We start from the raw sequence: 15,460 nt of genomic DNA on the forward strand, positions 1-15,460 counted from the left end.
GTGCCATTCACTGTTCTCCCTAAGAGCGTCACTCCCCATCCTGACAGGGATGTCCGTTGTCATGGTTACTCTGGATGACACCGCCTCTAGTGGGACGCCCGATGCAAGAGCTGCCGTGTCTCTCCATGGGTGGAGGGCTGCTACGCATGCCAGAGTTTTTTTCACCCTTCGGTTGAGATGATGGCGTGAGGACAGGCATAAAGCTGCAACCCAACGCTGAAAATCCCTCATCATTAAAAGCTCCAAATGTATCACAGACACTACTGACGCCATAAGGCCGAGCAGGCATAGTCTGAACGGCACGACTTTGCTCAGCCGGAAAAGGGAGACATTGTACCAGAGATGCTAATCTCCCCTCCCATAGCGTGATGCGGTAGGAGAGGGAGTTTATTTTGAGACCCAAATATTCTGTACATTGCGCAGGTTCTACTCGGCTCTTGGCGCAGTTTATGTTGAACCCCAAATCCCTGAGATGATTTATCACCGTAGGGGAATCTCTGACTGCTTGCTCCCGTGAGTGGGAGCAGACCAGATAGTCGTCTATGTACGAAAATATTCTGATACCGCTGTTCCTTAACGGAGACAGCGCTGCCTCCACACACTTGGTGAACACCCTCGGTGCTAACGACAGCCCGAATGGGATGGCTTGGTATTCTTAGGCTCTGCCCCGATACGCAAACCTGAGAAATTTTCTGTGCGTGGGATAAATGGCGATGTGGAAATATGCATCTGAAAGAGCTATCGTCACAAACCAATCCCCCCGGGCGGATTGAACAACAGAGCACTTTGTGTGTCAGGCAGAGGTGAAAGGCTTCACCCTACTGTTTTCTGAGGGTGCTGGCCTCTCTCATTTTCTCTGGATCTGGTCATTTCAGGTCTTAAAAAGCAACTGGCGACACAGTAGACTTTACTGATGCACTGACTGATAAGAGGAGAGGTTTGGCTTTCATTAAGTTGAGATGTTCTTTCTTGCTGCCATATTTGAAACCTGGGGAAAGCCTTGTTTAAGTTATATTGTATGTTGTATATACATGGCTTAATCCCATCACATGTACAGTATGAACACAGGGGCTGCATCCTCATACAATATCTCTGATACCCGTCCACTCCAGCTCCTGCTTTACCCAGAAGTCCTCATCATTTACAATTCACATATTGAAGAGAAATTTTTAAAATACATTCTTTTGATGCAGAGGTTTAAACTTTTTTGAGCTCTGCTTTCCGAGAAATTGTCATAAACCTGTTCTTCTTAAAAAGCAAAACATCAACAAGGAGTCACTGGGATACGGCTGAGCAGAATGTGATTAAAGTGTCGTGTCTGCTTTTGTACCAAAAAATGAAAGTCATTTGTCTACCTGTCAGTGCAATGAGTAAATATAAATATGAGTGTGTCTGCAGGAGGTCTGGGTAAAACACAAGCCAGGAGAGACACTCAAAGGCACATTTAGTCGTTTAATTTTAAAGTCATCAAATCCACTTCCAACATCACAGTTTGTGTTTAAAACAGAAGCAAAGAGGCAGAGGATAAAGGACGAGGGAGAGGATGAAGTACAGAAAAGATTTTACTAAATATGGGGTGTGACACGAAAAGATGAGGAGGAGACAGAACTAAACATTTAAAAGATGGAAACAATGAAATTATGCCGTAAAAAAGCAATGTGAGAGAAACCAAATAGAGATGAGGTACCATTGGTGCTGAAGATGACATGCTGCTGTCTTTGGTGCTGCTGCTGCTTACTACACTGTTTTTACTGTTGGTTCCCTGCGACTGGGGCAAAGAAACACAACACAGAATGACTCCTGCTGCTCCCACTGGGCCTAAACCATAAACCAGCCGATGGGAATCTCAGGCGGAAAACAGGAATAGAGCCATTGCACGGCCAATATAAATATTCAACATATTGTAAATGTGTAGGATTTAAAACTGCACAATCTGGGAGTGGGGTTCAATGCTAAACGGAAGCACGTAGATTCAAAATAATCTTTTCTTTTGATCATCAGGAACCTTTAGAATTAGATTAAGTGTTATGCTCCAAAAACAATGTGAGTGTACTCGCTTCCTAACTTGTTTAATTGACGCAAATACTTTTTCTATTATAAAGCTGTGTATTGAGTGATTAAAGGGCTTTTTATGTGTAGAGTCCTGGGTTATGCCTGCATTTAATGTCTACAACTTTTGCAGACATGTCACAACATTAAAAAAGTAAAAATACAGAAGTTATTCAGCACATGCATTTTTAAAACAATGAACATATTTTCAGATTGGATTTTAAGTATTTTCCCCAGCACTTTTACAAATAGGTAAATCAACATCTGCTGGGATTAAAAGAGAAATCACAAGTTTGCATCTAAAACAAGCACCATAAATCGGTGAACCATTTCTAGCAGAAGCACAGCCAAAATATGCGTAACTGAGTCAGAAAATAAGTTTGTAATAATGATTACCAGTCCAAGTCTGTGCATGCAGTGAAAGGCCTTGATGACAGGTTTCTCTCTAATGGTGGAGAATAGTGTATGTGTGTGTGAAGGTATGTAAAAATAAAATTAAAATGTATTTTTACTTTATTACTACATATACACACCACTTTGTCAGTCCTGAACTGTCTCTAGTTCAACTGTGTTGATTATCTGCAGGTGACCAAGACAGCCTTTTTATTTACAGGTAGAGGAAAAAAAAGTCCACTCAAAAAATAATAATGATGAGGGTACAATAAATATGCAATAATTAAAGAAGGGGAAATTATTGTATATTGATGTTTACAGTGATTAAAATGTACCTCACTCCAGGGATGCTGGCAGGGTAAGTAAGCCAAAATGCTAGGATAAGTGGAAGGGGGTGTGTGTGTGTGTGTGTGTGTGTGTGTGTGTGAGATTGGTTGAAATGGTTTTGGTGGCGCTTATGGCAGAAGGGGATGCAGGGATGGAGTTAGGAAATCCAACAGAAATCGGAACAAGACGAAAACTGTCATAGACAACGCCTCAAGCATCTTACCCCCAAAAATAAAAAATAAATAAATAAACAAATGAAACAGAGAAGGGGAACAGAGAAGGGGAGGAGAGGACCAGAGGGGGAAAAAGGTTTGAAAAGACGAAGAATGAAAAATGAACGAAAACAACAGAGCCGATCTCACCATCAAACAAACACTCGAGCTGGACTTCCTTTTCTGACAGACAGCAATGGAAAGGAGGAGGAAAAAAATAAGGGGTCATCGGGAAACAAGGAACTAATCAAAATAGTAAAAAAGTGAAGCTGCCAGATTGGTTCCAGAAAGAGGAAAAAACAAAACCGTTGCACAAGCTTACAACAATGAGACACTAAGAGGGCTTCAGCAGATAAACAGAATCAGCAGCAAAAACAATATAGGGAGTTATTTTTGAAAGGAGAACTAAAGGATTTAAATCATTGGTTGTGCAGTTTATTTGTATAATGTTTTCTTTTTCTTTTTTTTGGGAGGGGGGTGGGGGGAGATAGTTCAGTTATTGTTTAAGTTACTGTATATGTAATGGAAATTTTATTTTGGACCCTTGTTGATCATGGCACTTCACTGCATGCATTGGTGCTGGCTGTCAATCAAAACAAAATGGGCACCAAGACATGACGGTAGTTCAAATCAAAGAAAAACCTGGTGGTAAAAACACAAACAGCATTTTAAAAGCCTACTGGTCTTTACTACGTTCCTTACTTTCACTTTAATCTCACATTTGTATTACCTGTGCCCCACCTTTAACAGCTAACTCATAAACATGACCAAGCGGCCACTTTTTTTCTAAGATCAATCCTTTTCCCTGAGCTACAAAAATCTTTAAATCACATTTTATAGAAAAACTAACAAAGGAGCACCAGAGCACAAAAGTAATCCAGTTAAATTAATTGCTTTTCCATATGCTCATAATATCAGATGTACATGTTATTAGAGAGTAGTTTGGGTGAAAGACCAAAAAGGAGACAACAAAAGATAGGAAGAGTAAGTATGACAGAAGCAGTAAATTCATTAAAACCCTCATGGGTCAGGGAACTTACCTTCACACCGTCAGACTTTTTGTTTAGTAAGGTTTTGCATGCTGAAAGAAAGAGAGACAATATGGTAAGGACACAGTATGAGAAGTAACCGCACAAAAAGAACAGCAGGACAAACTAAAGTCCAATAAAGGTTTATCAGGCCTGGTGTGTGTGTCCAACTGATTTCACATATAACTGTTATATGATGGACAATCAAACCCAAAGTATTACTTTCCACCACTGGGGATAATCAGGCCAATTAAGGCCTTTTGATATATATTACTGGATATAGAAATAGCTAACTGAAAATGGAAAACCAGACAAAAAAAATTAGAAACATCTTTATAATTCAAATTAAAATAACTGCTTTGGAGCATGTATGTGCCCTGAGTTTTTTTTTTTTTTTAACCCTTTTTCCATTATATTTTTTTGTTTAAACATAGGCCTACACTCGCCCAATAACACCCCCAACTCCCACAATTATTCCGACCGACATTGTTGATGTTGAGTTCTGCCAAGAAAAGTAAGAAAAAAAAGATTGGAAAATTAGACACGATAAAATAAAAAAAGTACAGTGACAAATATTTTACTTAATTAGCAAGTCAAAAAAATTATACAAAAACTATGAATTAGTGAGTTAACAATAGGTGTAAGTTGAAATTATGATACAAATTAAAAACTATGAGTAACTTAAAATTACGTCACAGAAGGTCAAAATCATGAGTTAAAATTGTAAATCCAATCTAATAATTTGTCCTAGTATCTCCTATCTTGATTTACCACGAGTACTTTTTTCATGCATAATTTCATCTATTCTTCTCTTTTACTGGCAGAAACTAGCCTCCACAGCTTTGACACACAATGCTTATTTGAAAACATCACAACAGCAAGACAGAACATTTGGGGATTCAGAGGCACTAGTTCTATTTTCAGTCGTTTTATATATAAATATTATCATTGTCTGCTGCAATATACATTAAAGCACTGGGGTTTTTACTTTTCAAGGTTACTTTTAATTTAATCAAATTTCAAATAACCCTTCCCATTTACTTTTTATTTTGAACTTGTGTTTATCCATATTTATTCCTGGCAGTAGATCAACAAAAAGTTAACCATTTTGTTATTTTATTTGTTTGGGTAAAATCATCCTCCATACTGTCAAAATTTTCTAGGAGCAAACAAACATAATATAAATAATAATTAATATAATATAATATAATTTATTAATTAAATAAAAAATAAATAAAAATAATAGTCTCGTTATCCCCAAAACAACAACATTAATTTCAGCACAGTGTCATAAAGTACACAACATAAGCAGTACGACTAATAAGTGATAAATTGATCCTGGTTTAGTGTTTAATCTGTAGACAATTCAACTCCCTCCTGAGGGCTTCCAGGGAGCAAGTATGAATGAATGAATGAACTCATTAATTAATTAATTAATTAACTAAATGACTGAATGAGCTACTTTCTGAACACAAGGTGCTTCTATCCAAAACAACATGTTGTTAATTTATTTCAGTGCAATTTAGCTAACCCTTTTCCACCTAACCACTAGTACTAGAACGACTTTGTTAAAAGTGGAAGATGGAAAAAGAAGAAAAATATTCAAACTTTTGACATATATCCTGCAGGTCAAACACCACCAACTGTAATCTAACCAGTGCATGTTAGGTGTTAGCCCACATTGATCACACCGACATAATATCATGTGCACCTGAACACCTGTCCAGTTATAAGCAGACTTGCATAGAAATGACACCAACACACACAAGTGAATTATAATCTCCAAATCAAACACACACACACACTCACACACAAACACAGATTAAAAATAAATACACATCACTGTATAAACACTCATTTTTGTGTTAGTCATGTTCCAATGATCCTCCCTTACCTTCCATTTATAAAGTAGGAAGGAGGGCAATGAAGAAGGCAAGAAAACAGTAACTTATTTAATATCTGCATCTTAACATCTGAACTGAAAACAAAACTGAATATGAAAACTGGAGGAACAAACACCTGCAAGGCTTTTACTGTGCGTTAAAAGGCATTCTTTAAATCATTTTCACAGAGGTGGTGGGATCATGCGATGCGACAGTGGCTTTTAAACATGCAGCATCTACTTAAAAGTCTTTATTTTAAAGAGATGCCAAGGAGTGCATTCACAACAGTTCTCTTGCTGAGCAGAAACCTTTAAGTTCAGGACATCATCTCTGCAAATTTAAAACCATATTCTTCACTTTTACACTGTATGCAACTCAGTAAGTGAAGAAATTTAACAATTGTTATCGAGCATCACGAGCAATCCATCATTAACAACTTATCGCTGTAGTATCCAACCCTAATAATACAATAGTAATTCCTGTATAAACAGCCTTAAAGCAAGCAGCTTGCCCTGTCATGGTTCAGTATGCTTCATACAAACTAGTCCAGCTAAAAGGCTGCCCTCGTAGAATGGGGCAACACCTGATGAAGTTTCGGACAATGGAAGTGGCCGTGTTTGTTGGATTGTCGGTTTTAAAAATGGCAATAAGCATAACAAATATTAAACCTAAAAGGAAACACCAACAGCATTTAGGATTTCTGTTACTGAAACTTGAAAGTTGAATAAAATTTGTCTTTTTATAGGCAAAGTAGTCATTAAGCCCAGCCAATATGTTTTTATGTTATGTTAATTTCTCAAAAGATAAAAGATAAATCCATGAATGAAAACCTCTGTTATTAGGTATTTTCTGTATGTTTTATAATGTTTGTATAAGTTCTTAAATATTTCCAAATGCTTTATTCATGTGTTTTTATAATGTATTTCATTTCTAGTACTCCTTTTTATTTGATTCTATTTTATCTTAGCATTTATGACTTTATATACTATATATATATATATATATATATATATATATATATATATATATATATATATATATATATATATATATATATATATATATATATATATCACTGTGTAAAATGTTTGCAATACTAAAGAGGCTCATTTTGGGTGAAGCCCTCTGCTATATAAGGTTGGGTACCTCCCTATAGGTGCACTTTTTCTGTTAATTGACCAAATATGATGTTATCCATGTCCATCATTAGGAACACCTCTTACACAACCATACCAGTTTAGAAAGAAACTGGCCACATGACCATACACCAAATCTTCTATGTAATGTGTTGTATGATGATGACCCTCATGAAGGTCACAAGCAGAAAAACGTTGGTCTCATAATAAAGTTTTTATATCAATTTTGTGTGTGTGTGTGTGTGTGTGTGTATATATATATATATATATATTAGGGCTGTCAAACGATTCATTTATTTCATCTATTATTTTGCATTTCAGAAGTTTTTAAGTACATATTAACAATATATAGGTGCACTTTTTCTGTTAATTGACCAAATATGATGTTATCCATGTCCATCATTAGGAACACCCCTTACACAACCATACCAGTTTAGAAAGAAACTGGCCACATGACCATACACCAAATCTTCTATGTAATGTGTTGTATGATGATGACCCTCATGAAGGTCACAAGCAGAAAAAACGTTGGTCTCATAATAAAGAATTTTTATATCAATTTTGTGTGTGTTATGTGTGTGTGTGTGTACGTGTGTGTGTGTGTGTGTGTGTGTGTGTGTGTGTATATATATATACTACTATATATATATATATATATATATATATATATATATATATATATTAGGGCTGTCAAACGATTCATTTATTTCATCTATTATTTTGCATTTCAGAAGTTTTTAAGTACATATTAACAATGGAAAGCCATTCTTACCAGTGGATCTTAATTGGGAATCAAATGAATGCAAAAAAAGTTACTTTATGAACTTGACTTTAAGATTTGTAATTGTTTATTTATTTACTGTAAACAAAAGTAAAATGTGTGAATCTGTCATTATTGCACAATTCCTCCAAGTACCTAACCTAACTGAGATGTAACACTAACACTTTGCTTATACAGTACAAACAAAGTGGTCCAAAAACCAGATGCCACAGCAGGACATTTGTAACCTTTACGTTTTCCTAATAAGGAATGTAACAATTCTCCTGGACAGAAAAGGGGGTGGACAATGTCCCAAATGACAAAAACAGTCAAAAGAAACGATACAAACAACACAGTCCTAAAACTGTATGCTGATATACAAAGTCAATATAGTGTGCAGTAACTTCAAAATAATTTTGATTACTCACTGACGTCCAGTGATCACCAGTTAATGACAGCGTTTGCAGCAGTTGGGCTGCTTTCTCCGTGTCATACAGGCTGTGTATGCGTGAAACTACTGTCCCCCTCGACAACTTTTTAAAAGTAAACTTTCCATTCATAATCTTATAGGCATCCATTTCGCCGTCTCGCGCTTGCCATCCACTCAAAACGTAACTTTAGCCTTCTACTCTTTGGCTGGCTCGCAAGCCCAAACAAGTGTGTGCAGTCACAAATGTATCAGACGCAGCCCCGATAAATACGCTGATCTGAGGGGAGGTGGTTTCAGACGCTGCTCGATGATCCTAAAAACAGTTTGTAGAAGCATACTGACACCTTTAGGTTTTTTGTGGTTTTGTCTGTCCATACAAGCACAACGGCGCAGGCGGGAGAGAGGAGACAAAGAAAAATATATATAATAAAGGAATGCATTCTGTTTAAACAGCTTCCCATGCAGGTTGTCATACTGTACTGTACTGTGCGCTCATACACATGCTTGGCTGGCTGTTAGTGCCAGAGCCATGCGGCGGGAAGGGTGCAGTGAGCACAGGCAGGCATCAAGTATAGTGGACAAAAAAACGATTCAGAGGAGGTAAAACTGGAAGGGGTACTGAGGTTGAAGGCTGACGTGTCTATCTATAAAAGGTTACAATGTTTATGCTGCAGAGGAAAATATATGCAGCCTGCACAAGTTGCGTTAATGCAAAGATGTGTAAACAGAGTTTCTAGGTGGCAGTTGCGGTAGTTGGAGGGATGTCAGAGGGTCATGCTGGGTGTCAGTTAAATGGCTGTTGTGTTCGACACAGGAAATTAAATAGCCAGTCCTGGAGAGGAGCTCTGTTCATTAGAGCATCAAGACACGCAGCAGTACTGAAAGGTCTAGAGTTGAGCTTCATTTGCGGTTTCCATTTACTTGTTTGTGTGTCTGTGTATGTGTAAGATGACCCAGTGCAACAACAACCAATCACAAGTGGTTCATCAGTGTGCAGGCAGCAGGCAGCAGGTGGAGGGGTTCAAGCAGCCCAGGCCCCATGCCAATAGCCTGAGTACAAAGTTGGAGCTGACGCCAACACACCCTCAAGCAGACGTACCTTCCTGTGCCATTGAGGCCGTGCTGGTGGTAGCGGCAGGGCTGGTATGCTGCCGTCCCACTATTGGACAGAGAGGGATTCAATGTGGAGGCACAGGTGGGACGAGAGCCTCACTAATGCCTTTTTATTTTCTGGATTTCTTAAACTTCCGAGTATTAGACAAGGATGACAAAACATAGGTTTCCCGAAGGTTTTTGGATCAAGCAGGCTTACTGAAGACAAGATTTTCTCTGATAACTAACTCCTTTTTATCAGGATGAAGTGAAGCAGCAGATGGAAAATTTTCTCGGCACCAAAATACCTGCGCTGCGGAATTATTAATCTTATTTCCGTGGACATTCCTTTGATAAACATGCCTGCAGTTAAGCAAATCAGAGGTCTGGCTCGTCTGCTTTCTTTAGATCGATCTTGACCTGTAGAAAGTAGTTGGCTGTAATCCACAGGAGCTGCTTTACTTACATGAAAGCATATAAACACAGGGCCAAGAGCATCAATGCATTAGCTTGATGGGCCATCGTCTAGCCTACAAATTGGGTGTTCAATCAAAAGCGAACCGTGTTTTGGTGATCAAACTGCTTACGAGGAGGAAATCCAAGCCAAACCCCTGAAGTGCAAAATCAAAACTGCAGACAGAGCTGACAAGCAAATAATTATTTGCGGTTAAGGACAGTAGAAGAACAACAGCGATTTGTATCATTTCACCTCTATTAGGTATCAGATCAGGACAAAGTGATTACCAATAAAGTTTAAACAAAAAATATAATTTTTTATCAGATATAATGACGAAACAGACTTGTTTTTTTGTCACAAAACTGCTAAGTTTCTCTAAATCCAAGTGCTCCTCTATACAGCTTTATTTGAATCTCTTGATGTGTGATTAGTATCACTGCCAAAGCTCACCTGAAAAGTTCCTGGTCACCAGCATCGTTGTGAGGATAGCTCCCTAGAGAGACACACAAATCAACATAAGGATTTGTGTTACATTGACGTGTGTGTGTGTGTGTGTGTGTGTGTGTGTGTGTGTGTGTGTCCACACTCACTTTAAGTTTCCTCCTGGCATTGAACTTGCGCAGACACTCCACAGTCTCTTGACGGTGCATCATGGAGGCCACAGTTGAGCGTTGCTGTATGTATAGGAGAGGAGACAACATTATAGATACAGTAAACCTAACTTCAATGTAAACCAAGTCAAAGCTTTTCACTCCTATATCGAACCCAAATGACAAGGAGTCCTGATAAATGAACACAACGTGTTTGCGTCATCTTTCTAGAATAAATAAACCACTAATGAATAAAAGGAAATTACGAGTTACTGGAGCTATGTTTGTCCTGTACGACTCAAATGGAAACCTGCCAGCCAATCAGAACCCCACATTTCCATGGTCATGGTATTATGTTGTACATTTATCCAAATGTTTAAAGCTTTTACATGTAGTTTTGAACAAAGCTTAGAAAAATGAACCTGAGAGCTTTGAATGGGTTTCATTTTACCAAACACTACAAATTCTGCTTGAGTACATAATGTAGGCCTCTGTGTTTAGCAGTTCATGATTTTACCACCAAACTATTAGATGTGATTATGTTGTTATTTTGAAAAGCAGTGCCATTTTACAGTGTCACTCTGGGAATGTATGTGTGTGTGAGAGAGAGGTTGTACTGGTTAAAAAGGTAGAGAGTGAAAAAATGTTGGAATATGGCACGAACACTACACCACATTTATTTTAAAGACTTGAAGTGTGACTTACGCAGACCCAGGGATGCATGATGGCCTGGTCGGCAGTGATCCTTTTGGCAGGGTTAATCGTTAACATCTGATTGATCAGATTCTTGGCCTCGGGGGTCACTGTGTCCCACTCTGGAGAAGGAAACTGCAGAAAGAGGGAGATAAAAAAGGAAGAAGTGTTAAGAATGTATATCACTGGTATGCTTTCATTGAATATTTTATCCTGGAACAACTGGCGTAATAAATATCTAACACAAACAAATAGCGGACAGGGAGTTTTAGTTTGTGTTTATTAAATTTTATTTTGAACTTGACGATGACATGAACTGAATGACGATGACATGAACTGTAAAATCACTACAGGCTGCATCAGTGCATTTTACTGCAATTACCTTAATCAACACCATCTCCACCTGCTCCGCTCTGAACTGCTAGACCTGCCGCTCAGAATATCTCTCTTTTGAAAGTCTTGTGAATATTTTGTGCTACTTTGATTCACCTTACCTCATCTGCTTTCCATAAACATGTTAAATTCTTCTGTTAAAGAACTATGCTAAAAATATGTATCTTTATTAAACTAGTTGCTGAACACTTTTTTTCCCTTTTGTTTTGGAACATGCACAATATGTGGAATGACTCAAGTATTTGTCTTTCTTTGATGGGCCATTTCAATAGTATGACACACAAATAAAGAAACCATTCATTGATTCTATGTTAAAGGAAAAAGCTGAGTAATTTTCAAACTGTGGTGGCCAAGTCAATGCATGAAGCCCTTTAGTCGTAACAGGAGGAGTTTTCAGTTAATGTCGTTTCTCTCACTCCATTCACCTACACCTGCTGTCCTCATCCCTCCATCCAAGTAGCATAAAGTGCCAGCAAACATGTTTACTATTAAAATCAAACCAAGTTGTCAAAAGACATTTACTTCAAACAGAGTTTCAGTTGTCAATTACTGACAAAAAGAATTCAAGGCATCTGCATGACAGTGATGATACTCAAGAAGCACATTGTTACAAGTCATAATACAAGTGTGCTTGTAACAGTCACTTTATATCAATGCTCACATTATGCACATTTATTAGATGTGGTTGCTTCCAATTATGGAAATTAATACAGGTTATAAATTCCTATCCCCCAGAGGAGTATGGCAAGATCTAATAAATAAGCTTATCACTCTCTCATAGTGTATCACTTTTCTCTACAGCTAGATAAAAACAAAAATCATGCAATAACAAGTACCAAGCAATTCAAAACTCAAATTAAATTTGCAAATGACTTGCATGAAAGAATTCAGAGTGTTATTTGACGAGACTTGAATTGAAGGTATCAAGTAGGGCTCATCTTGAGGCTCTGTGCTTGTTTTTCACATTCACAAAATTATGATTGAGATTATGTATTAGATTTCAAGGTGAATGAACACAGATGGAGCTCTCTAACAGACTCTGCAGACCGTAACTCTCATCATAGATCCCTTTTGAGAAATACACACTCAGTCAGCCAACCTGGGATGAGCCTGCAAGTATGAGCCCCATAAAAGAAGGGCATTTATTTAAGCTGCACTAATAAATATTTTTATATTAATAATGGATCAGCTGTACTGTACTGTAAATTCTCAAATATTGGCCTTCACCTCAGTGGCAGAGGAAAGCATGCCCTTTTTCTAATTACCCTTGTTCCCCATTTACACTCAAAACTTTCTCCATAATTACCTGTTGTCTTGAATCAGTATACTGTACATTTCCACAACACTACACTGAATTATTCCATATCATGGCCACGTCATGTTAACAGTTTCCAGGCAAATTGCATTGAACCTCTGCACACAAACAACACACATGCAGCTCACAAGTACAGTACAAATGTTGAGGAAGTCAACTACAAGAACATGATAGGGAAGTACTCACGTCATATGCACCGGCCTTGATTTGTTGGTACAGTTTGTGTTGGTCCTCGTCCCAGAAGGGAGGGTAGCCCACCAACAAGATGTACAGGATCACACCTGACACACACAAACACACAAAATCTATATGAACATACTATATATAAAAAGTGTGTAAAAAGTAGTTTCAGAGGCATAATTGTCCTAATAGATAATTGTGAGAACATGAATTCAGCAGCATACAAAGAGACAGAAACTAGACTAACTGACCACATGCCCATATGTCCACTGGCTTGCCGTACGGGTCCTTTCTCAGCACCTCTGGGGACAGATACCCTGGAGTTCCTGCAAAACCTGTGGAAATACAAACATACTTTGTCTATTTTTCTCTGAAAATGGCTATTCTTATGATAACGCAATAATGATCTAAATCATTCTTTCTGATTACCGCATGATTTGAGCTCCTCATCTTCCTCTTGTCCGGTTTCTTTTTTAATGTTTTAACTACATAAAAGTACTATCCTCTATCTATTGCTGTTTTGTAAGACTAATATTCACAATAATACCTTAATATAACTAAACTACATATCCACATAGTTGTTTTAAAATGCAACAATTTTACAAGACTGTCCTCAACACACGCACACAAAATTGTTTTTGACAGTTCTTCTTTCTACAGTTCTAAAAAGAAAATGTAATACTTTCTCTAAAATGTATGCTCTTATTGATCTATTTATCTTATACAGAAACAAAAACACAGCATATTATTATCATCATCATAATGTACAAACTCTAGCTTGCCACTAATTTAATTACTTATATCCGTAAGCAGTGATTATGATTTTCCTACTGCAGCAAACACTGCTGCTGAAAGTGAACACTGTTGAATAAATACATATGATAAGGTTAAATATTAAAGTTGTTAGCAGAGTGTTATTTCTTACCAAACCATGCTTGTTGGTCCCCCTGCACCTCGATAGCTAGACCAAAATCTGCAAGCTTCACAGCTGCTCCCTTCATCTTACTGGCCAGGAGCAGGTTCTCAGGCTACAACACAGAAAGATAAATAGTTCTTTAGGATTAAATATATTCACTCAGGTTGCAACTATAGTCAATATAATATCAGAAATGGCATACAGACACATGCCAAAATCACAATTTAGTTTTATATTTTTCCTTTCCAACACCCAGAAAACCCAAAGGTCTTCAATTTTCAAGTCCGTTAGTAAGAACACGTTGTTAAATGTATCCTTGGACAAACTCTACATTTTGCATAGTACAAAATAAGTTGTAGCACAGTTAGAGTAAGAGCAAACAGAGGTAAAGAAAATACATTTAATTAAGGGCAAAGAGATAACCATGTACCCTCCTTTAGGAAATGTCTGCATGACTGGATGAGCTGCAGGAGCTCGATGACATCTATAATAGGAATGAGGCATGATTTGGTCAAACAGGCCACAAAGGCTTCCCCAAAGCAAATCTTTTTTAAACTCAGCACAGAATTTAACACAGCATTTCTGACACTGTCCTTGTATGATCATCTAATCATACAAAAAGTCAGGACTTATCAAATATAATGACATTAACTGTGATTCAGTTGTCTTAACTGCTTCAGTTGTGTCTAATGACATTATAGTTCACTTAAGGAAGCGATGAGAAGAAGTTGTTTAAGGAAACGTGTCAGGTCAAGTGTAATTTGGCGCAAGGTCAGTTACTGATTATAGCTGCACAGCTGGGTTTTTTCATAATATAGTGTTCCCCTGCTATAATTTTCAGCTTTAAACTTCTACCAGGTCTAAATGGGGTCTATACACTTTACAAATGTGGTGACCCTATCTTCCATAGCACAAGTCCCAACTGGCAGGACTGAAGTGTGTGTGTGTTGTGTGTCTTGAGTGCAAAAGTCTTTGCGGTGGTTAGCCGTCCTCATCACTTAAAATGCTGACAGATGTCTGACACTGTCTTTGTGCTTATAATCTATTTCTTCTTAGCTGTTCGTCTTTCCTCTCCATTAAGTTATCTATGTATCCATCCTTCCTTTCTACCATTTCTCCCCTATATCGGGAAGACCTAAAACAACAGGAAAGAGAGAGTAAAAAAAGGGGAACTGCACAGGGACAGAGAGCTGGAGTGAAAGCAACAGAAGAAAAGAGAGAGACAGATAGAGAGATAGATGGGAGGTGGCATAATTTGCGCTGGCGCTGCAGCAGCCGGGTGACCTCACCCAACAGTTACCATGGCAACTCAGCCTGCCACCAGCCAACAGCACTCAACTCTTTTCTCTCTAGTTCTTGTTTTCCCTGCAGCGAGTGGCCCTCCTTATATGACAGGGAGGCAAACATACGATATGTGTGAGGTCACTTTTGGCAGCTTTATCTCCAGGAAGTTCTTGGGAAGAAAACAGATGTTGCTTTCTTTTTAGCGGTCAGATGATTGGAGGGATTGTTCAAGAACCAAGAATCTTTCACAGAGAAACTAATGCCTTAAAACAGTAACTGTGGCCAGGTTGGTTCAGTGGGTAGAGCAGGCGCACATATACTG

At 38.0% G+C, this 15,460-nt stretch overlaps 1 protein-coding gene across 11 annotated transcripts in view; it reads right to left on the reverse strand.

Annotated features, from left to right (window-relative positions):
- camk2g2 (calcium/calmodulin-dependent protein kinase (CaM kinase) II gamma 2) overlaps positions 1-15,460 on the reverse strand; it is a 66,722-nt gene that overhangs the window by 11,372 nt on the left and 39,890 nt on the right. For 9 of the 11 annotated variants that reach the window (XM_078273375.1, XM_078273374.1, XM_078273372.1 and 6 more), the window contains exons 7-15: positions 13,864-13,966; positions 13,190-13,273; positions 12,945-13,039; positions 11,063-11,185; positions 10,358-10,441; positions 10,218-10,260; positions 9,318-9,377; positions 4,022-4,062; positions 1,688-1,768 (exon numbers count right to left, since the gene is read on the reverse strand). In XM_078273375.1, the coding sequence (XP_078129501.1) occupies positions 1,688-1,768; positions 4,022-4,062; positions 9,318-9,377; positions 10,218-10,260; positions 10,358-10,441; positions 11,063-11,185; positions 12,945-13,039; positions 13,190-13,273; positions 13,864-13,966 (714 nt within the window). The remainder of the gene's footprint in view (positions 1-1,687; positions 1,769-4,021; positions 4,063-9,317; positions 9,378-10,217; positions 10,261-10,357; positions 10,442-11,062; positions 11,186-12,944; positions 13,040-13,189; positions 13,274-13,863; positions 13,967-15,460) is intronic. The other 2 variants (XM_078273376.1, XM_078273381.1) reach the window with 1 other exon arrangement.

This window comes from Sander vitreus, chromosome 17 (assembly GCF_031162955.1).
Source record: "Sander vitreus isolate 19-12246 chromosome 17, sanVit1, whole genome shotgun sequence".
Taxonomy (NCBI): domain Eukaryota; kingdom Metazoa; phylum Chordata; class Actinopteri; order Perciformes; family Percidae; genus Sander; species Sander vitreus.